At 39.0% G+C, this 25,100-nt stretch overlaps 1 protein-coding gene across 3 annotated transcripts in view; it reads left to right on the forward strand.

Moving 5' to 3' along the window:
- Positions 1–25,100, forward strand: part of RGS6 (regulator of G protein signaling 6) — a gene marked incomplete at its 5' end in the record, with an annotated part of 657,279 nt that overhangs the window by 571,353 nt on the left and 60,826 nt on the right. For all 3 annotated transcript variants that reach the window (XM_082275029.1, XM_082275027.1, XM_082275028.1), the window contains 4 exons: positions 4,250–4,324; positions 6,340–6,438; positions 14,123–14,184; positions 14,369–14,479. In XM_082275029.1, coding sequence (XP_082131155.1) covers positions 4,250–4,324; positions 6,340–6,438; positions 14,123–14,184; positions 14,369–14,479 — 347 coding nt within the window. The remainder of the gene's footprint in view (positions 1–4,249; positions 4,325–6,339; positions 6,439–14,122; positions 14,185–14,368; positions 14,480–25,100) is intronic.

Here is a 25,100-nt window from a genome sequence, read left to right on the forward strand (position 1 = left end):
CGCCGCCATTGCCTATAAGGCAGGCATGTCCAAAGTCCGGCCCGTGGGCCAAATGCAACCCCCGGGCTGCTTTAATACGGCCCCACAGGTAATTTGGAAAAATACATTGGCATCATTCATGACTTGTTTTGCTGCCATCATTAATCATCCTCAGTGGGTTCATATAGCGCTTATATCGGGTTAACCCTTGTGTGACTGATTAGGGTGCACGCATGCTCCGGAATTAGATGAATACATTGTAAAATCTCAGTGAACGTCAGTTGGTCTAAATCAGTTATCAATATATTTGAACACAACATGTATACTTGGTGTTATGTTCCTGTTCATATTTTTTTTTTTCTTAAAAGTTGACAGAAACCTTTATTACCAATAATATGTAATGTACTTTACAATGTTCCTGATATATTTTTCAGCTTCCTGGATTTTTTTTTTATCTGGCCTTCAGATATGAAAGGCAGAGCGATTTAACATCTGTTTAGATTTGTCATCCATGTGATGAAAGGAAAAGTATGCCATTTACAATAAACTGCAATAAACTTTGCATAAAATAGTTAGTTTGTATTTAATTTGAATGGTTCAAAGAATTTCAGGTAAAATGGTCACAACCAGCACAACCAGGCAACTGATACCACATTCCCTTACATTTATAGAAGGAATACAGTGTTTTTTATAGTGGAATACAGTGCAGGTTGGAAAAGAGTTTCAGGGGACTAAAAAAGTAATCTGAGTGTAAAAAAGTGTGAGTGTTGCAGTACAGGGGATAGCAAGAGACAGAGTGAAATTCGGGAATATAGGTACTTACACTAGCTGCTCTTAAAATTTTTGATTATTTATTAATGAAAACCTAGTTGCATTATTGTTTGTCTTTTAAATATGTCTGGAGTTTGGCTTTGAGGGTACACTTAAAAAAATGTGAAGATTATTATGTGCTTTGTCCTAGGGTAACAAAACTCACTCATCTTAATGTGAGAGACTAGCATTGTCACACTAAGTCAAAAACTGTGTTAGAAGTATTATCAAACAAGTATAAAATAAAAATGATTTAGTTTAGTATATTTAACATGAGGGAGCAAATAAACCGCTTTTCACACTGATAGACCGATCAGATCTGAATGTCAGTTTTTCACGCGGACCCATTTGGACCATCTATTGCTCCCTATGGAGTGGCGGATGTTAGCAGAGCCACTGGCATCCGATCTGATCCATCTAGCTAAAAACAGACGGATGTTTGTCCGTAAAATCAGATGACAGTCAATTTCCATCTGACAGCCCCATAGAGAACAGCAGCAGTGTCTGTGTCTGCACTGAAACAGCGGAGCAGACACAGACCTGTCCTGTCATCCTCCTGCTTAGCAGGCATCAGCAGAGAGCGGGTTGATCCGCTGACTGACTCCGCCAGTGTTAAAGGGGCCTATAAGTAGGGATAGATAGATAGATAGATAGATAGATAGATAGATAGATAGATAGATAGATAGATAGATAGATAGATAGATAGATAGATAGATAGATAGATAGATAGATAGATAGATAGATAGATAGATAGATAGATAGATAGATAGATAGATAGATAGATAGATAGATAGATAGAAAAGCGCAACTGGTGAATAAACAATAAATCTCTGTTTAGCTTAGTTTTTAATACAATCCACCTGGATTAACTACAATCAGGTTTCCCAAACCAGGCAATCACAATGCATCTGGGAATGAGACCGGCCTATTGTAAATTCATTTTCTGCAATGCAAACCTCCTCCTATATATCGGCATCTCCTTTAATGTAGTGCTAGTTTTAGGGCATCGTTTGCATAGATGTTTAACCATGCTGCAAATTCTAGTGGCAAGAATCCACTGACAGCTGTGTGGGGATAGCTGCGACTGCAGCTGCCGACAGCTGCTGTCAGCCTGTCATTACTCGGGAGCTGCAGCTGTTCACGGGCCATCAGACTGTCATTACTCGGGAGCTGCAGCTATTCACGGCTATTTGCACAGCCAGCAATAACATGCGGGGATTGTGGCTGTAAGCAATTTGTGCACATCCAGTCACAATCACTGAAGACAATCGCTGGCTGTTTGAACAGTCACAAAATCCTGTGGCCACCAACAGCCTGCAGTGTAGGGGCTCGGTGGATGCAGCTATTCACACGCAGCTTTCAATCGCAGCAATAGGAACCAGTAGATTCTTTCCGCCCGGGCTCACAGTATAACTAAACAATTGTACCAGAGGTGTAAATAGTTTCTTTCTGAATGACCACATACAGTGGGTACGGAAAGTATTCAGACCCCCTTACATTTTTCACTCTTTGTTATATTGCAGCCATTTGCTAAAATCATTTAAGTTCATTCTTCTTCCTCATGAATGTACACATAGCACCCCATACTGACAGAAAAACACAGAATTGTTGACATTGTTGCAGATTTATTAAAAAAGAAAAACTGAAATATAACATGGTCCTAAGTATTCAGACCCTTTGCTCAGTATTTAGTAGAAGCCCCCTTTTGATCTAATACAGCCAGGAGTCTTTTTGGGAAAGATGCAACAAGTCTTTCACACCTGGATTTGGGGATCCTCTGCCATTCCTCCTTGCAGATCCTCTCCAGTTCTGTCAGGTTGGATGGTAAACGTTGGTGGACAGCCATTTTTAGGTCTCTCCAGAGATGCTCAATTGGGTTTAAGTCAGGGCTCTGGCTGGGCCATTCAAGAACAGTCACGGAGTTGTTGTGAAGCCACTCCTTCGTTATTTTAGCTGTGTGCTTAGGGTCATTGTCTTGTTGGAAGGTAAACCTTCGGCCCAGTCTGAGGTCCAGAGCACTCTGGAGAAGGTTTTTGTACAGGATATCCCTGTACTTGGCCGCATTCATCTTTCCCTCGATTGCAACCAGTCGTCCTGTCCCTGCAGCTGAAAAACACCCCCACAGCATGATGCTGCCACCACCATGCTTCACTGTTGGGACTGTATTGGACAGGTGATGAGCAGTGCCTGATTTTCTCCACACATACCGCTTAGAATTAAGGCCAAAAAGTTCTATTTTGGTCTCATCAGACCAGAGAATCTTATTTCTCACCATCTTGGAGTCCTTCAGGTGTTTTTTAGCAAACTCCATGCGGGCTTTCATGTGTCTTACACTGAGGAGAGGCTTCCGTCGGGCCACTCTGCCATAAAGCCCCGACTGGTGGAGGGCTGCAGTGATGGTTGACTTTCTACAACTTTCTCCCATCTCCTGACTGCATCTCTGGAGCTCAGCCACAGTGATCTTTGGGTTCTTCTTTACCTCTCTCACCAAGGCTCTTCTCCCCGATAGCTCAGTTTGGCCGGACGGCCAGCTCTAGGAAGGGTTCTGGTCGTCCCAAACGTCTTCCATTTGAGGATTATGGAGGCCACTGTGCTCTTAGGAACCTTAAGTGCAGCAGAAATCTTTTTGTAACCTTGGCCAGATCTGTGCCTTGCCACAATTCTGTCTCTGAGCTCTTCAGGCAGTTCCTTTGACCTCATGATTCTCATTTGCTCTGACATGCATTGTGATCTGGAAGGTCTTATATAGACAGGTGTGTGGCTTTCCTAATCAAGTCCAATCAGTATAATCAAACACAGCTGGACTCAAATGAAGGTGTAGAACCATCTCAAGGATGATCAGAAGAAAATGAAAGCACCTGAGTTAAATATATGAGTGTCACAGCAAAGGGTCTGAATACTTAGGACCATGTGATATTTCAGTTTTTCTTTTTTAATAAATCTGCAACAATGTCAACAATTCTGTGTTTTTCTGTCAGTATGGGGTGCTATGTGTACATTCATGAGGAAGAAGAATGAACCTAAATGATTTTAGCAAATGGCTGCAATATAACAAAGAGTGAAAAATGTAAGGGGGTCTGAATACTTTCCGTACCCACTGTATGTGTATAAAATTAGATTGCAGAAAAACCTGGATCTTGCAAAATCCAGAACTAGAAATTATGTGGTAACAATTTACAAAAAAACAGGTTAGTGTCAGATACAGAGTGAAATGTTTTCGAAACAATGCCCAAAAACTTGTGATAGTTTGTGTACTTTTCTATATTTTTCAGATTGTCTGGAGTGTAGTATTTAACTGTCAGGGTAACAACATGTGCTCATATATTGGCCGTATAAGGTACTGAGTTTAAAAATTAAAAGCATATCCTTTCAAATGGAAAATGTTTTCCCAATCAATTATGTGTAACTGCTTTGCATGATTAGATGTATTTTTTTTCTAATGTGCTTAATGTTTCCTTAGCCTGGATGTGTGAATACAACGGAAATGGACATTAGAAAATGTCGTCGAATGAAGAATCCCCAAAAGGTCAAAAAGGTGTGTTTTACATTAGGTTCAGTACCCTATCCTTTTTTTTTTCTTTCAAAGGGTTTTTTTTTTTTTTTAAAGTAAATAAAATATGATTCAAATAACAAAAGTCCAACAAATCACTGTACATTGCTTTGTACTAGATAGATGAGTGACAACAGTAAACAGATTGCAACAAAAAAAGCAGGTAGACCAAAAATTTCACACAGCATACCTAAAAAAAGCCCAGCTTCTAGATCGTTAACTCTGTGACGGGACGAACAGGATTCAAATCTAGTTTACAGCTGATAATAAGATCTGCCAGCACATTTTAGACAGGGTTAGTTATGGTAAATAATATCTCGCCAGACCCCTCATGAACATTAAAAAGAAAGGAAAGCTAAGCAGGATTTTTCAGTCCTGGAGTTTTCAGAAAAGTGCATTTAAAAAGCTAAGCAGCAATTTTTAACCATTCGACCTCCGGAAGGTTTCATCCCCTTCATGACCAGGGCATTTTTTGCTGTACAGCACTGCGCTACTTTAATTGACAATTGCTCAAACATGCAACACTGTACCCTAATGACATTTTTTTCATTTTTTTTCACACAAATAGAGCTTCCTTTTTGTGGTATTTAACCACCACTGGGTTATTTTATTTTTTTGCTATATGAATTAAAGAATCTTTTTTTAAAATTTAGGCCGAAATGTAGTCTGCTACATATCTTTGATAAAACTATTATCCAAATCAGTGTGTATTATTTAGTCTGTGTAAAACTTGTTGAGCAACTTTATAAATATACACATTTCAGTATGCGTTTTTAGTTCATACTGTTGGACAAGTTAATTCAGTTGGTAAGCAGATTGCTTGGTGAGTTGAGCTGGGAATTTTCTTTGCTTTTGTCTTTTCTGCATTTGCCCTTCCATGTGCTCCGTGCTGTGAAGGCCAGTTGTAGATTGGGGCAGGGGCCATTTCTTTGTTGCTGGCATTCTTGTTAAAATCATATGCAATTCTTTGCAGTGTGATTTGAGCCCATTCATTTTGCATAGGCTCAAACTGCACTGCAAATGTATCGGTTTCAGGTATCAGAGCATTTGCATGAGTACGAGCTTAGTACCCTTAATAACACAGAATACACATTTATATATACACGCACATACTTACACCTCTGGTGCCATGGCTGATAAAAAGTCCACTAGCCTCTTTCAGCTGTAAAAAAAAAAAAATGATATGTACATATCTTACATTCTAAAAAGGAGCATTATATGATGCAGCCCATATTATAGCTGATATGCAGCCATTTAATTACAAAAGTGATATGGCGAAAAGGTGTACAGCATAGGAAAGATTTAAAAAATAGGACTTAAAAAAATATAAGACTATCAAAAGGGACAATTGCAAACACAATCACAGGGGTTATATGTAGCATATAAGTCAAAAGAAGAAGAGGAGGGTATTTATGAACAGGTAATATTACAGAAAAACATATTTGATTTCACTTAGCCACATATTCATTTATACATGAAAAAAGAGATTGCGGGCTGAAAATATTTAAACACCACCTATATGGATCGGACTTTATTTATTTAAAAAAGTAATAAAATACATTGATAAAATATAGGCATAAACTTTCTCCGCAAAATCCAGATGTTGACAAAATCAAAATCATATGCCCCACTATAGCTACCGGAAATGATAAATAAGTTGTATATAAAGTTGTGCATACAGAAGTCTGTATATTTCTGCTTGTCAGTTACAATGCCACAGTGGGATGCCACAATGCACAGCACTGCGGAACATGAGTTACTATGCTTCACAGTAAAGTGTGATATAATGCTCCTTTTGCAATATGTTACCAAAGCACAAAGGTGTAAATCTGGTTATAAAGACAGCAAAAGCTATGCATGTCTAACCGTATGGGGATCTGTAGAAGTAATAGATATTCACAAGAAACTCCAGGACAATGTCTCTGTATAGTGGGTTATGGAATTGTTTTAAACACTTGTTCTTTTCTTCATCCTGATTGTTGTTCTATGTGTTTCTCCAGTCAGTATATGGGGTATCAGAAGATTCTCAGTCACAGAGCCCAGTCCACATGGCATCCCACGTGATTAGGAAAACGACAAAAGATGACTTACGAAAACAGGTTAGTAGTTCTTCAGAAATTACAACTGCTTTGCTCAAGACTGGAACTGAGGTAGAACAAATGCCTAAGGTACAGAAATGGGAGTATCGTATTAGGAAAAACAGAAGGTGTTTAAAAATGTGTTTAACCTCTGCGCTTCTTTGAAGTGGAATTACCATTATGTTGAAAAATGACAGCATGTAAAGGGAGTATGAGAATTAAAAAATGGATGTCGCATGTCAGCAATATTGTGTAACCTAAATCTTCTTTAAAATAATTTTCTATTTAATCACATTGCATGGCATTGACATCATTCTATTTGTACATAAACATGAATATGTGTTTAGCATGCCTAAGATTTTGGAAAATTTTTCAATAGGTAAGACACCTGTTGTCCATTTTCAACTGCGTTGCTGCACCACCAAAATTCTTTATACCTCACTTCCTTGTTTGATTTACCGGTGAATACTAGCACATGTATGGTGATAGTTTATGATTATTATGATACTTCTGACATTAGGAAGAACTATTTATTACCCTCTGTATGGCTGAATTCATGTCTAAATGTTGGCAATGTTGCAGAAATTAGGGCATGTATTTTTCAGGCAAGATAACTCCATGATACCTTCTTGTGACAAACCACTTGTTTTGTTCCTCTCCCCTTTGCAGAAGTTAACCCGATAATTTATGCTGCATGAGGTGAACTGAACCCCACACTATCTCTATCTATCTCTATCTCTATGACCTAATACATATATTGGAAAGGAGTTTTGGATAATAGTAGTCTTATTTTTGTTTAACTACTATTACATTCTAGCCACTAACTTGAATTTTCAGGTTTATAGATGAGAAAGATGGTGTAGCGAACATTTGCATAACCATTAGATTTCTCTTCTTGGCAAATAAGCCCATAGTCCAAAAGTATATCTCTTCCTCACTGTCAACCATGGAAATGTGTGTATTCCCAAAATATCAGCACACTATGACTAAAAAATCCACAGTTGTTGGATTACCTCTGCACTTTAGAAGGAAGATATATACAATCAACAGCCAGCGCTTAGAAAATATCAATTGTCCTTAAAAGTTAATCAAAATGTTCTCAAAATTGTCACCAATAAAATCCTCTTTATTCATGAATCAGAATAAATACATGCGTGACAAATAAGATGCATCCTGTCTCTGTTTTTCCCTTCTTCCATAAGTGCAATAAAATTCTGCAGGTTAATCCTCTTCCTTTTATACTTCCTGGAGACTCTCAAAAACATGAGAAACAACATACAGTATAGTGTAGTATGTCCAAACAAAACACACTGTAAAGCTAGTAAATGTGCTTACATTGTGTGATTGAGTGCCATGCATCACCAAAATTTGAATCTTCCCGTGACAACTTAGTCCTTTTATACTGTATCTACCCTTACCCTCTGAATCATCAGTCACACTTGATATAAATCCACTACCAATTCTTACTTCCAAAATAATTCTCTTCAGTTTGCACTTACTATTAGAAGATCCGAAAAAAATAAAAAAAAAATATTGGGGTGGATTTACTAAAACTGAAGAGTGCAAAATCTGGTACAGCTGCGTATGGTAGCCAATCAGCTTCTAACTTTAGCTTGTTTAAGCTTTGACAATAAACCTGGAAGCTGATTGGTTTCTATGCAGTGCTGCACCGGATTTTGCACCAGCTTTAGTAAATCAACCCCATAGTGTAGTATGTTTTAAAATAAGCAGCCCTTAAAGTACATAAATATGCTCACATTTCCATTTGGGATTGGTTCCTTACTAAACCAGTGACATGCTTTCCCAAAAAAAGTGTGTCCTCATACAACTTTGTAATTCCTTTAGTATCTAACCTTACTCTTAAAATTGGTAATCATGCATTATGTGTCACTTTTCCTGCTCTTCCTTGCAGTCAATTCCAATTGCTGTGTCCAATAGTACCAAAAATGCTAAAATAGTGTAATTCCACTTTAAGAAATGTATTATCAAAAGGTGTTAAACCACTTACATTCTTGCATGTAATTAAAGTGCAAACTGTGTCCCCATGGTGATCCATCCACCTTGTGTCAGTCAATATTGTATTCATTCAATATACCTTCCCAAACTCCAGACTCTATGCACTGCTAACACAACCCTCGCTGGGCTCTTTTTTTAGCATCCATTCTCCTCCACAGCAATGTTAACCAAGATGTCCATGCATAAGATTAATAAATGGCCATACGGTAATACACGTTAACGCACGTTCCCCGCGTTTGGCATTAAAGTGATTGTAAACAATCACCTTGTAAGTGGTAGATAGTGTGAGACTCTCGTGCTATCACTATAATAAAGGGTGACAGCCCAAAAACAGCTCGCAAACACCAATGTAGCAAAACCCAAGCTATTAAAGTGATAAAGGAAATAATATTTAAAGTGCTGCGCTGTAGGGCTAATGCAAATGCAATGTATGCAAATGCAAATGTATGCAAAACATTTTGAATAAACATAAAAATGATTACATTTTCAATAACTGAAACTAAAATGATGATATATATCAATGGTGTAATATAAATAAAACACAGATAAAAACTACTAACATGCAAAATGATCATATATAATATTGTGTCCTTTACAATGTGACAAACATATATGATTTGGAACGTGAATTCGGACTGGTAATGAAAACAATGATGTGCGATTATCAAGTGAATTAAAATTAAAATAGTCAATCTTCAGTGTAATCAAAGCAGTGACTACGACCCAAAATAAAGCAATTAGGAAGAGAGTACCGGTGTACCTTCTCCCGCAACACAGCACTTGCTACAAAATAAATGCTCTTAATTAAACATGTGCAAAATTTAAAAAACCAACCAAGCCAGTGATACTAAATGAAATGCTATCCTATAAATATCCCTTTTTAGATGGAAAATTGTGAAAGAAACCCCTAATATGTGTAAAGAGCAGTGACTATACCAATAAATATAATAAATATAAATTGATAAATATGCATCTATAAAAATAAAATAACGCCACCATGGGCCAATAAAACGCAATAACAAAAAAGTAGCAATGGCAGAAAACACAATTTTAGTAATAAAAGTTAATATTGAAAAAGTCTATTATGATAATTTAGTCCAAGTGGATTGATGAACTAAAGAAAGGAGGAGTAGTGTTGATCCCAGAGGAGATGCTGAACACTATGTCATGCAGGGTGTGGAAGCCAGAGTCACCACGAGTGCATGGGGGATATAAGTCAAACTCACCAGACGGAATGGATCCTCTCTTGCCTTACGGCAGGGAGATCACACAGGCTCAGGTGGTCTCCGTGACCAATGTATCAGCGGCACCTGGATATGTCCTTCCTCTTGTATCTCGAGTAGCTCAGTGGGTTAGGATGTAGATATAAAGGAAAAACAGGATCATCAATGGGATACTTGAGCCTAGGATGATCCACAAGTGCTCTATTCTTGCAGGAATGGATGAGAGACAAACACAGAGCTCCTGGTCCACAGCCCTAAAGGCCCGTACACACGATACGAAATTCGTAAGTAAAATTTCTTCCGACGAACGATCTGCCGATTTTCGGATTGTTAGTATAGTGCTTTCGACAGCCGATTACGAATTTTCCGATGACAAAAACTGGATGTGCAGGCTATAAAATTTTTATTGTACGTCAACACAACGTCCGATTTTCGTTTAATTAGTATAGTTTTCGTCTGAAAAAAATCGTAAAAGCAAGACTGGTAATGCTCAGAAATGAAAGAACACATACAAAATAATCCAACACATGACATTACTTCTGAAGTAGAATTCTGTCGTACGGGAATTTTCTTATGAAAGTAACCTCTTCACTTTCCACATGAGACTAGAGTGCAACAAAAAATGGACGAAAGATCATCCGATAATCTCATTGTGTGTACGAGGCTTAAGTCGCCGTCTGTAGTTGTTCTTTCTCTGTAGAAAGTAGCAGCAGTTGTGCATTTAGCAGAGTCCCTTTTTTTCTCTTCTCTTTGCTAAGACCTCTGAATCTCTGATTGGTCCCCTTTTTTTCCTTCTACAAAGGGCTATTTATAGGATAGCATTTCATTTAGTATCACTGGCTTGGTTGTTTTTTTAAATTTTGCATGGTTTAATTAAGAGCACATATTTTGTAGCAAGCACTGTGTTGCGGGAGAATGTACACCTGTACTCTCTTCCTAATTGGTTCCAGCAGGCCGGGCCACAGCAGCTGCTCTTTCTTGTTTTTTTCTATTTTAATATTATTTTTTTAGTTGTATCAAAACCCAGTATATATTTTGTCTCCTGGCGCGGGTGACCTAGCATTTTTTTAACCCAAAATAAGGTAAATCATCAGTGGAGGTGACACCTTCGTGTTCACAGGCCACTCCCCTTTCTGCTGTAACGTAACAGCATTGGATAATTCTTTCTTGGCTACTCCTCCATTCCCAGCACATCTAATGTTAACGACGTGTCCTCTATACTCTATGCTCCATAGCGTAATCTTGTTTGTTTTTTTCACTGGAAAATGACAGCAGGGTACTCACTTATCAAAAGGCATTCAAGTGTAATACATCCACGAGCACCGAGCTCGTTCACACATCTCTTCTGGTATGCCGATGCGCAGATGTGCTGGGAATGAAGGCTGTGCTGGGAATTAGGGAGTGTCCAAGAAAGACTTATCCAATTCTGTTACCTTACAGCAGTAAGGTGTGCAGCCTGTGAACACGGAGGTGTCACCTGCACTGAAGATTCACCTTATTTTGGGTTGTAGTCACCGCTTTGATTACACTGAACATTAACTATTTTTATTTTAAGTCACTTGATAATCGCACATCATTATTTTCATTACCACTCCAAATTCACATTCCAAATCATATATGTTTGTCACATGGTAAAGGACACAATATAATACAGTATATGATCATTTTGCATGTTAGTAGTATTTATTTGTGTTTTATTTATATTATACCATTGATATATATATCATCTTTTAGTTTCAGTTATTGAAGATTGATCATTTTTATGTTTATTCACATTTATTTGCATACTTTTAGCCCTACAGCGCAGCACTTCATATATTATTTCCTTAATAACCTTGTTCCCCATTCAATTTATAATAGAAATGCAAAACAATTTTGTATAGATATAAAAATACATTATAAATACCTTTTTTTACCTTTTTATAAGTGATCGCATTACCTTTCTTTATAAGAGCTGCGGGTGGAGAAGTAGCAGCACTCTGAGCTTCCCAGTAAATGGCTGTGCAGCAGGGGCGTGTCAGAACAAGTCAGATCATTGAAGGAGAGCAGACTCCTCAGCATAGCTAGAGAACTGACCATGGTGTGTTCTCTCGCTTACTGTGGTCAGTTTTGAAAAGGAAAGCTGAGGGACTGGCAGGAACACCAGGGATTTCACATAAAGGAAGTGATGAGGAAAAGGAAAGCAGCCATTTTATTTATCAAATTTTTATTTATGATTATCAAACATGGATTTATGATTAAGCAGATATTTTGGATGTCTATATTGTGAAAAGTCATATTGTATAACAGCTGTTGTATTCAAAAGCCATTTACAGCTCCAGCTGTTAAGATTGCTATCTTGACCCTTGAAGACCTGTTTAGCCAACAAGCTTTGGAAGTGACATGTCTATGTTAAATGTCCATTTCGCATATCAAAGAATGTCATCAAAGACTGAGATGTGACTTAAAAGAAACTAGATAGCTAGGTTCCACCCACTTTAGAAAGTATAAATTGTATTAGGAACCCTAGCCAGTTAGAGCAATGATTATTAAGCCAACAGAATGTAATGTGATTGACTTGCTCTCCAAACATGTCTCTACCTACACGTTTGTCTAAATAAATATAATTTTCAATCTGGCTTCAACAGTCAAAATGTTACTGAAACCCATGAGTTTTAGGGTTTCCCTATCAATAGCAATACAAAGAGAACAGGATATTTTCTCATATGAGTATATGGTACAGCAGGCCACATATCAAGAATATTACTTTTTGGGGTAACAAACACTTTAATGCATTCTATTGGCCAGAATTCTTGGCATTCAAATGCATTAACGTGTTAACGCACTCTAATGCATGTTTTTTTCCCTTTTTAGCATTTTTTATACTTAAAAGGTCCTCTCCTGAACACACAAGTCATGGGTTTTTTTTCTGTGACCCCAAACCAAAATTGTGGATGTTGCTCAGTCTGCATGAAATCTACTGTATATCAGTAAAGCCAACCACTGTGAGTGCAGGCTAGGATGGAGCTTGTCCCGGCTCCAAACAGCAATGTACAGGGGAGAAAATGTCAATATGAGCTGCACATCTCTACAAACCCCAGGTTAGAAAGTGTAATAGCCTCAGCCTGGGCTCTAGCCAGGCCACGTCCCCAATGCGCTTCACTCCGCTACCAGAGCTTATTCATGGGGATGATCACAACATTCAAGGGTATGGGAAAGGAATGAATACGTCCACACATATCCACACAGGTTTAACTGGATGGACTATTGTCTTTATTCAACCTCAACTACTATCTAACTATGTTACTTTGATTAAGCTCCAGTGCAGATTGAAACACGTTGGAGACATGGCCTGGCTGGAGCCCAGGCTGAGGCTGTTAGACTTTCTAACCTGGGGTTTGCAGAGATGTGCAGCTCATATGGACATTTTCTTCTCTGTACATGTGTTTTTTTTTCTGCCTGTAAACTCCCCTGCCACTAAACTCCTGAAAACACCTATAGTGTGCATGCACACATAGGCTAACATAGAGGGGAGTTTACAAGCAGAGAAAAATAAAAGCTCAAAACAGCTCAAACTACTGTAGGAGAGAGGACGGGAGAAGTAGCATAAGGAACCAGCCAGGTGTGCTGCAGTGCAAAGGACATGTTGATAGGAGGAGAGAGCAGGAAAGCAAATATATAAGCTCGTCAGTGTGCTTCTCCTTCTTTTGCTGTCCAGAGACAGAATGGGGAGAACACCTGTAAATGAAAGTGAATCTTGTGAAAGATTGGGTCCCCGATCTCTATGGCAGAGCTGTGTAAATCTCAGGAGTCAGGACTAAACAGAAATACAAATCCTTTGGCATTTAAAATCAACTCTAATATATGTATTTCATCTATGTATTTAGATTTTTGCCTTGACTTCAGCTTTAAGTGGTTATAGTTATGATAATAATTATACGTTTTCTTTCAGTTTTGTAAACTTCCTATTTAAATATAGGCTTCAAATCAGGCTGAGGGATGACTATCAGCCTACAAAGCGCAGGTAGCTCTATAGTGAATTTATTGGCATACAAGGTTGCAGGAGGCATTTAAAATACCCATAAGTGGTTAATTAGGATCAACCAAATTGGATAATGAGGTGGATATCTATGGCATAGCAGTGACTAGAGCTAATAATTTTAGCAAGGTAGAAAAAAAATGATTCACCTCACCAGGCTAGAATTATTTATCCAATACCTGAAGATATAAGTGGTACTAGTTTTAGCTTCAGGAAGCATACATACATTCCTAATAAACAAATATGTACTGTATGTCTTCTGTTCTTTCCTGCATTTTTTATTTCTTTATTAAATAAATATTTGGTGTTCAGATTGTTCCCTAGTATCCAAACATTATCTGATATCTGTAGGAAGCTTTACACAGATATTTAGTCATGATAACATAAATGTTATATTATAAATATATACATAATGGCATGAATTGATGTTAAATTATTCTCTTTACAGATTCATTTTCTGAATGTTCAGATAGATCGACATTGTTTAAAAATGTCCAAAGTAGCTGACAGGTAAGTTAACAATGTTGTCTGTGATATATAAGGAGATATATTTTTAATATTTTAGGGAAAATATTTTTTAAAATAATAAATTGCTATAAACTTTGTTAACACTGTGTTATCCTCATTGCATTATAATCATATTCCTTTCATGTACGATTTGGCTTATTATGTGTACAATTTTTCCTTTCTACAGCTTTATTGCTTACTCCGAACAATATACTGAGTATGATCCTTTCCTTACCCCACCTGAACCTTCTAATCCATGGATAAGCGATGACAGCATTTTCTGGGATTTAGAAATAAGGTAGAGTGTGCAAACATCATTTAGTTGAACTTTGGGCTGCAGAAGAGATCAATTAAGCTGTATTCACACAAGAACGGACAGCTGCCGGAGCGCTTTACCACTCTGGCAGCTATCCTTTTTCCAACTGCAGAAGAGGACAGTGCGGTCTGCGATTCAAGGCATCACACACAGCTTCAATTTTTTTGTATTTTAACAAACTTTATCTGAAGTGTACAAAAGTACAATTCATTCAAGTCGCACAGTGGCGTGCGATTCTTTACAGCTCACTGCGGGCTGCGTTGCAGTGTCAATGCAGCACTCATATAGTGAAATTACATCCCAGGTTTAAATATAAAGCCACCTTTTCAATAAAAGCAGTATGCCATTACTAAAGAGGTTCAAAGGACACCTCCTCTGTTTACTTTATTTTGAAACAAAAAAATTGGGAACATATGTAGTTAACTTAAAAACACCACTCTTTGCCCCTTCAGAATGGCAACATGTTTTTTTAACACACTCCTGTTTTTAATAAATACTGTGATGAGCAAAGCACAAAAATAAGGATTCTAGAAAATTGGGCCTATGCCCACATGTCGATAGATGTCAACCCTTCAATTTCACAACAGGATGTGACCTTGGTTCAGCAGTTCCGTTCTCTGTTGCATCAGTATAACCTTATTGCTGCCTGGAGAGAAAGGCATCCTTCTAAGAAATTCTACATATTTCATTCCAGTCCCTTGTATAGACTATGTATTTGTATGCAGCATATCCCTTCCTTGTGTAATTTTGGCCTCAATAATACCAAATTTATTGTTTCACTATCCTTTGGTGAGCCTTCAGATTACCCTGACATCCCCAGAGGGAATGACCACATGGAACAACTTGGTCCCTGAGAGACACGATGCTCACTGATTTAGCTAACATTTCTACCATATGGGACTTCCTAACTGCTTTTCAGACAATGTTCAGTTAACTTGTTTGTGTCGATACGGTAAGCTGATTCAAATAGCCTCCCAACACAAAAAGCAAAGAGAAAGCCAGATTTTAAAGCTTTAAGCCAACCTTCTCTAAGTCTCCCAGGCCTTTTAAACCGACCAGACTCCCTCATTCATGAACACTTCGCTGATAATTTGTTTGATAATTTTATCCTTGCAAAACTTCCAGAGTTCTTGAGATGCTTTCTTGACATGGAGATTACCCTGCAGGAAGTACAATAGACCAGTGTTTCTCAACTCAGGGCACACTAACAGGCCAGGTTTGCAAGAAAACTGAAATACATCACAGGTGATATAATTTGCTGCTCAGTGATTACAGTATTCTAGTCTGCATTTCCCAAGGTAATACTTAAAATCTGGCCTGTTAGTGTGCCCTGAGGACCGGAGTTGAGAAAAACTGCAATAGGCCATACATTCACTGTAATCTTGGTCGCCTACTGTATTATCAGAAGTTTTCTCGCACTGCACTTTATGAAACGATGTAATGAACTCTGGAAGGGTTCCCCCTTGGTTGTGACAAACCTGGCACTAACCATACCTCCTAGGTGTACTTTCGGCTCATCTCACATATAAGTATTGACTTTAAACTATTAACTAAAGTACTCTCCGTCAACTTGGATTATAAAATAGGCTACTTTCAGGAAGGGGTACCACATCCTAAAATTGTACGAGAATCTAGGAATGAGAAAAATTGACTTTTAAAGTAACCAACAACTCATATTGTTTTAAATCCCATACTTACATATACATAAAATATCCAGATGTTATAATAAGGGCAAACATGTTATAATATAATAACAATTCAATGTTTGAAGTTCTCATTCAAGAAAGTTCAGTCCTATTGCCAGTCTCAATTAAATCTTTTTGAGTATATTCCAAACCTAAATGTAGTTAGTATGGTCAACCACAGCAACAAATTGCAAAAGATAACTAGAATGAATAAATAATATCTGTTTCACGCACCAGTCACTAGTACTTAGCTGCACTCACCTAAGTGATAAATAACTTCAATGATGTGAATAAATAAAATGTGCTGTGCTTTTAATTCAAAATGTGTAGAGAAATACAGTATATAAAAAATATTTTAAGGTCTAAATAAAATCATCCACAATGTTGCTATTAATCACAAAAAATGTAATATTATATACAATTTTTACAGTATAACCACAAACAATATAAATATAACCTTTGATTAAACATCAACTATAAAAGTCCTTAGTGCAAAAGTTCATAAATGATGAAAAAAAGGATACACTATTCCAAAATGTGCAAATGTTGGAATAGTGTGCAAACAAAATTTAAAAATGTGCAAACAAAATTTGCTTTCCCAATAAATAGGCCTCCACCAAACCCCAAAAGGTGTCTGCTCACCTCAGTAATTGTCCCTCATTACAAAGGTCAATAACGCATGATATCACAGTCAGGACCCAGGTAATCATAAAAAAAGTCCAGACCCAGGTAATCAGCAAAGGTCTTCAGCCCAAATTAATCAACATCCACAGCTCAGCTACCTGGTGTACCCTCCAGGATAAGCCCAGATCTATGGATTCCAGAATATGCTCTCAAAGAAAGTAAAACAAACCATAGTGTTTTCTGTTGCTAATTATTTATTGGGAATTAAAACTACACTCACATAATGGTGTAGAAAAATCACTTATTATAAATAGCCAGTAGTGCTTTAGTGTGAAAATGACAAGCACAGTGAGAGCATAAACCGCTTCCCAAGGCATGCAAGCAACTCTCCCTCAGACTGCTCCGTCCAATGTGTTTCATTATTAATGACATCATCAGGTTCTCCTACATTTCATTTGCACATTTTGGAATATTGTAATAATATTTCATTACAGAGGAACTTTTGCACTGAGGTTTTTTATATTGGGATATGTTCACCTTTTTGGGCAGAATTTCACTTTTCAAAATAAATTAAAGGACTTTCCAATGCCACTTCTAGCCCTGCCACTCCATTGTGCTTTTCTCTCACCTTATCCACAGGAGGTTTAAAATCTTGTCAGTTTGTTTGAATTTTTAGAATTATTTTCAGATCACTTTCTGTAGGCCAACTCCCAGAAGCCTTTACTTCCTTGTTGCAGCACAGAAGAGGTTGTGATAGGGTGTGTTTACCACTCTGGACCAGACCTCCCTCATTACAATACTACCTTCCACCCACTTCTATATAATCTGATTGTACATTCTCCTTTAGATCTCCTATCAGCTATGTAGTACAAGGGCCTGTCTGATTTGATACAAATTGAATGGATTAAAGCGTTTGTATCCCCTATGTGAAGAAAAAAAAAAACCTGCAGGGCAATGGCATAATGTACTAGTATGCATTATGAAATACTTACCTTAGAACGAAGACCCCACGCGGTTGCCCGGACACCGCTGAGGGAGCTGACATGTTCCCTCTGCGTCTCTCTGGGTTCGCTGGCTTCGGCGCTGTGAGTGGCCAGAGCCGTAATGAAGTCATGCACGCGGGAGTTCACTTTCCGGCAAGGATCTCTGAAGGTTCGGCAAGATACGCCGGACCTTCAGATCGCATGCACCGCTGCTGTCAGCGGCTGCATGCAGGGTGAATATCTCCTAAACTTTGCAGGTTTAGGAGATATTAATTGTACCTACAGGTAAGCCTTATTATAGCAGAGTATACTACTGCTTTAACCACTTAAGGACCAGGCTATTTCTGACACTTTTTGTTTACAAGTTAAAATCAGTATTTTTTTTTGCTGGAAAATTACTTAGAACCCCCAACCATCATATATATTTATATATATATACATATATATATATATATATATATATTTATTTATTTTTTTTAGCAAAGACCCTAGAGAATAAAATAGAGATCATTGCAATACTTTATGTCCCACCGTACTTGCGCAGCAATATTACAAACGCAAATTTTTGGGGAAAGAAGACCTTTTTTGAATTAAAAAATAAGAAAACAGTAAAGTTAGCCCATTTTTTTCTATAATGTGAAAGATAATGTTACGCCGAGAAAACAGATACCTAACATGTCATGCTTCAAAATTGCGCATGCTCGTGGAATGGCGACAAACATTGTTACTTAACATTCTCCATAGGCGACGATTTAAAAATTTCTACAGGTTACCAATTTGGAGATACAGAGGAGGTCCAGGGCTAGAATTTTTGCTCCCACTCTAACGATCGCGTTGATACCTCACATGTGTGGTTTGAACAACGTTTACATATGTTATATATCTGCGCGCGAGCCCAGAGAGACAGGGTGCTTTACATTTTTGGTTTTCTTTATTTATCTTACCTTTATTTTTATTTTTACACTCTCCTTTAAGAAAAAAAAATTGATCGCTTTTATTCCTTTTACAAGGAATGTAAACATCCCTTGTAATAGAAATAAGCAGTACAGGTCCTCTTTAATGTGAAATCTGAGGTCAAAAAGACCTCAGATCTCACATCTACTCTAAAGAAAAAAAAAATTATATATATTTTTTTTTTTAGCAAAAAAAAATGGGCCCTTTAAGACCGTTGGGCAGAAGCGACTTATGATGTCACTCCGGTCCTCCAAGGCCATAGAGTCCAGTGGGGCCATCTTGCCCTCACTCGATTTCCTCTTGGGACTGCAACAGACCGGATCATTTTCCCCACTACCGACGGCTCTGGTAAGCAGGGAAAACGACTGGGACGCGCCGGGAGGGGAGCACCTCTCCCACCGCCCATAAAAGAGATCCCGCTGCGAATTCGCCATTGGGACTAATTTTATGTGACAGAGTTCCGCCGGCCGTGTAAGCAAATAGCTATCTGCTGCCATAACACCAGTATTTAACGCCGAAGTACAGACATAAAACTGCGGCGGGCGGTCTTGGAAGTGGTTAATGTGTCCTCTTATTCCATAGTTCTGATAAGTCTAAAGGAAATTGTACAGAGAATGCACAATCAGATTGCATAGTGGATGACCATCTTTATACAAGTACACAGGGCAGCTGTTAGAAATCATTGGGCCCCTTACAGCCTACCTGATGGGGCCCCCAAAAGCCCGCCCCTTACCCCACCCACGACCCCACCCACCTGCCTTAAGAAAATGCAGCTTTGTCTTCCAGGGATAGTTATCTTCTATATGAAGTCTGAAGCTGCCAGCCAGGCCCCCCTGATAAGTAGCACTACAGGAGGTCCGATGGTATCCCCTTTATCAGCCACCCTGGGCAGACCCAATCAGACCCTTGATTCACCTCTATGGAGCAGCGGATGTAAACATACTTGTGTCTGTTTACACCTGCCTACCTCCGATCTGGGCCGATAAAAAAAAACGAAGGGGATCTGTCCTCCTCCATCAAGGTGGTTCGGCTCAGAGGGCAGTCAGGTGTAAATAGACAATGGAGTCCATTTACACCCGACTGCCCATAGAGCATAGTGGGCTCTGTGCATGTCTGCTCGGCATAAACTGAGCGGACATGGACCTGTCATCTGCCCGCTCTGCTCTGATCAGTGGAGAGATCCCCAGCTGAACAAAGCGGAGTCCATCCCATGTGATGGGCCTAAGGCAAGCCATAGATGATGTGATTTTCTTTCCTGCAACCATGGTCAGGAGAACACAATGATTCTGCCGCCTGGTCCCCTCTAGGAGAACACAATGATTACTTGCTAGCGGCTATAGTAGCTGCTAGCAATAATTGCATGTAAAATCCGACAGGCTGGTTGTACCCAAGTCTATCAAGTGGATCGACTTGGGTACAATCAGCCTGCCCATAGATGGTTGGAATCTCGGCCGGTTCCTGCTGAACCTGCTGGGATTTAAAACATCTATGGCCGGCTTGACCATTTTGGTCTTTCATTATGCATTGTTGTCATGGATAAATGGATCTCTGTCCTTTTTTCTTTTGTTTGTATTTGTCCGTGCTACACCTCGGTGCACTGCCCTGTTTTGCCAGCTTTCTTTTACCACTACTAAGCTTTAGTTGTTGCTTTAATGTCTACAAAAGTTTCATAAACATAAAAAAAAAAATAGAAATCTATGCATTTCACTGTCCTTTCTTCAGTGATGTTCATCATTATCATCATGATAATTAGACAGTACAGGTGCTGTGGCTCAAAGCACCTTTTCGTTTGAGTGTAACTGTCATCATGATGATAATCACATTTGGCTGCTTCCTGCTATATAAATGAAAATAGGCAATGGCCAGGGCATGGGGAAAGGTGTGTGCTATGTCATGTCATGAAACTGTACTTTTCCTGTGTGACTTCTGCAAGAGCCAGTGATCCCTCTTTGTCTGCACTGCTGGACTGGCTGCTGAGTGGACATCAAACATGGACTCATCTCTGTGCCTGCCCTGCACTGATCATTTCCAGTTCCAAGCTCCAGCCAGCTGCCCCTAGCCTGCCAGCACTTACTTGCTAAAGGAGTCAGGAAATGTGCAAGCCAGCAGCGGGGACTTACAAAGCCAGGATTTCCTCACATCACAGGAAAGTGTGTGTAAGTCCGTGGGGGTGCCCGAAAATAAAACAAAAAGTTCCCCAGCGGCTGCGGCGATCTACAGTCTCCTGGCTCTAGAGGTGAACAGATGCCTCCCCCCCAGCCCAGCAGGGAATATCAGTACCCGGGACTCTGGCCGTGAACAGTAAATTATGTACACTAACTGACTGTACACAGTGACATCCTACATGAAGTCTGAAGCTGCTGGCCGGGCCCCCCTGATAAGTGACGGGGCCCAGACCCCCTACAGAAGGACCGGTGGTCCCCCCCTATCAGCAGCCCTTCAAGTACATAGGAGGGAGTGGAAAGAGACACTCAGTTGTGAGGCCCTATTCACGTCTCCATGTAGCAAAAACTCACAATCTTGTTTTGGGTGTTTGCCACACTTGGAGTGCCTTTAACATATAATGACAACAAAGCACAATACACATTTGCAGCGTTTCTGAAACTCATTGCAGAGCACGCATTTTCTGTGCAGCTTGCCATGCATTTGGAAACACACAGATGTGAATTAAGCCTCAGTATTCACAGTAGTGGGAGCCCATGTTTTTTGGCTTGTTTTTCCAGTGACACATATAGGACAGCCTGCTGATTTCAATGGGCTGTTCTACACATGGCAAAGTAGCTCATTGGACATTTTGGTGTGGTGCGAGCTGCACGTTTTTTACTGCATTTGTCACCTCTTTTTTTCATGTGGCAAAATGTGCGTTTGCTTCTGTGTTTGGTGTGCCATTAACAATTAATGACATTAAAAGCACAACTAGGTCATTTTAGGTGAATAAATGTGGCCATACACTATAAAATCTGGTTGTACTATCTCTGTTCAATCTCCTTTAGATTTACCAAAACTATATAATAGGAGGATACACCATCTATCCGATCACTCTGTATCCAATTAGGCAGGCCCCCTGCACTACATCAGGGGTGTCCCGTGGGCTGCCTGTGACCCCAGGGAGTTTAGCATGCAGTCTGAGCCCATCTGAAGGGATACTGGGGAAGCCAGTAAAATGCACGCATGAAGAAATGTCGGGATGCTGTGAAAACTTAGTTGATGGGTGAAGGGTGTGTGCTGATGAGCAAAGCTGGTAAAATCCTTCTTGTGTCTTACTGGTCTCTCTGTCTCAAATCTATACCAGGGAGTCTCTGAAGAAATATAGCAAGGGCTAAGGTAAGGCCTTGTTCTCAAATTCAAAGAAAGCTTTTATTTTTCTGCAACTGAGGTACATTAATAGTATATTGGTACATAGCGGAACAGGATTTTAGAAAAGAAAAAAAGGTGAACTTAGGCTTTAATCATGAGGTTATGTTTATATTGTTTGTGGTTATATATATTGGTTATATTAATCAATGTATTGTGTTTAAATAAAAGCAATTTTGTGGATGATTTCATTTATAACTTTATATACTTTTTATATATTTCTCTGTGCATTTTGTATTATTACAAGCACAACACATTTTGTTTATTCAGACAACTAGAATAAACACCACACTGAGACCCCATTCACACTAGCGCGACTGACAAGTCGCGGTAGGTCGCTCGCCATTGATTAGCACAGGACCCGTTCTAATAGGAGCGACACAAGTCGCTCCGACTTAGAAAAAGGGTCCTGTACTACTTTGGGGCGACCTGGAGGCGACTTGCATTGACTTCAATGATATGAAGTCTGTGCAAGTCACGCCGAGGTCGCGGTGCACGCTGTGCACCGCGACTTCACAGGTCGCCCCATCAAGTCGTGTCGCCCCTGTCTGAACGGGGTCTAAAAGGGGAGATGGCTCTCAATTTGAAACATTTCCAAAACAGAAAATTCCCCTTTCTCAGGAGTATGAATGAAATATTATTTCATAATAATAGCCTAGGCTGGAACAGAGCTACCATATGATTTAGGGGTGGACACTGGGACAAACTCAAGGAAGTCAGAGGAGAATAATACCAATATTCACCTATGTGACATTTGGATCACCGTGTGTTGGTACAATTTTCAATATTAACCTGAATGGAATCTATATCAGTCTTGAGGCAAGCACCAGCTGGGCATCTCCATCTCTCCTGAGGGATTCTTCTAGCTCTGTAATGCTGTGTGGCTGTTCAGAGACCCTACTCTTACTACTTACTTAAACTGAGAGTTGCTTCTTATTTTTTAAACTAAATTGGTAGTTTTCATTAAAAAAAAGAAACCTGTGAGTACCTGTTCTATATTCTGAGGCTAATAGAGTCTGCTGATTGGGTCTCATAGTAGTTATAGAAGCCAATTCCACCATACTAATTTCTACTTTCTATTTGGGTTGATATAGAAATTGTAGCAGCACATGCTGGTCTTTATGTGACATAAGTAAATGACAGTATTATCCTAGTCTGAGTTTGCTCCCTGGGTTTGTCCCGGCGCTCACCCCTGAGTCATATTGTAGCTTTGTTTCAGTCTAGGTTATAATTATGAAATAATATTGCCTCATTCATATTCCTGAGGAAGCTGAATTTTCTGTCCAGGAAACGCGTTGAGTTCAGAGCCAGCTCCACTCCCAAATTTGTGTTTATTCTAGGTATCTGTTGTGATTTTCTGCTATGATTGATCATAATAACTACATTTAGGGTAAAATTATACTCAAAAAGATAACATTGAGATTGGGAAAGGGATTGAACTCTCTCGAATTAGGATGCTGAACACTGAATTGTTAAGGTTAACATATGTGTTTTTATTATATAATTTGGATATTTTATGGATATGTAAATAAATATTGGATTTTAAACAATACGATTTGTTGGGTACCATAAAAGTCCTGGTTTCTTGTACTTTTTGTTATGACACTAGGGATTTGATCCCCAGTTTCGTAACTGGATCCAGGTTTTTGACTCCCTGCAGCTTACATCAGGAATCTGAAAACCGATTTTCACTATTGCTCATGGGAGAAGACAGGGGTGCCCCCTGACCCGGCCTGTTTTCTCTCGCAATCAAACCTTTAACCTAGGTCATCCACCAACATAGCTACATACAGGGGATCAAGGCGGGATGTTATCTAATGGCCTTGTATGAAACCCTATATCAGGCCAATTACCTAAAACCGTTGACTTACCTGAGTTCCTTATTGACCTCTTGAGTTAAACATAATATATCCTGGCTGGGAAGGATCACGGCCTATATGGATGGTGACAGATCATAAAACTAAGTATAAAATGAATGAATCTAAAACTTCGTTATATGCAATAAATATATCTAAGCGGGAAGATAAACCTCTGCTGAATTTCAAATTACATAGGAATAAAATAGAATTAATAAAATATCAGAAGTGCACAGTTATCTTGGTAAAAATTAAATAAGTATAACGTGGGTCTTAAAAAGATATAGTGAGGAAAATACCAAATTGGTAAATTATTAAATTACTGGATGATCAACTAAAGGCAATGTAATAAAACTTATGGTGATAATTAAATCAAAGATAAAAAAGGTGTATATAAAGCCAATACTTGGTCTGTAGTGAACAGAAATTAATCAAAGAAATATGCGGTTATTCAGTGAATTAGAGTGTTCTAAAATCAAAACAAGAGTAAGTCATAAATGTAAAAAATACAAAAGCAGGCATGTGAGCCAGCAGGCTCCCCGCTGTACTAATGATTATTACATTGTGCAGTTACAATGTTTAACACAGTCTATGGGTGTAATAAGCGGATAATCCAGCAATGCACCCTCCAACAATTTATTTCCAGTGGGGGACCTCCCACAACCAGCGGTGGTAGATAGCTGCAAGGGGCAATATCCAAGGTGGATATGGCTGTACTAAATTCTTACCTTACAGCTGTAAGTTAAGAGCATATAATCAGGCTCCAGGACAGGTCTGTGAGTCGGGATCTTCCTGTGTGTGCCGCGATCTACATGGGGAGGTTCTCTAGAGCTGTTATGTCCATCCTAAGCCCTGGCGCTAGTAGATGGTCCAGGTAAACCACTTGCCGGCAGGTTTATAGGATAGAGAAGGCTCCCATAGTGTGATATAGTTTCAAATCTTTAATTAGGCAAAAGATGCTAAAAACTTACATTTAAAAAAACCTCAAACAGCATTCAAAGCAGGTATGGCCGGCTCGTCCCCCGGCAACAATTCCAGTGTAATCAGCTGCCCTGCGCGTATCGTCACTGTCATGTGACTTCTTCAGGGAAAGGCATTGTTGCCTGTATGTTTGTGTTTTGCCAATCTCTATCCCATTCTATATATT

This window comes from Pelophylax lessonae, assembly GCF_965119305.1.
Source record: "Pelophylax lessonae genome assembly, chromosome: 13".
NCBI classification, from domain to species: domain Eukaryota; kingdom Metazoa; phylum Chordata; class Amphibia; order Anura; family Ranidae; genus Pelophylax; species Pelophylax lessonae.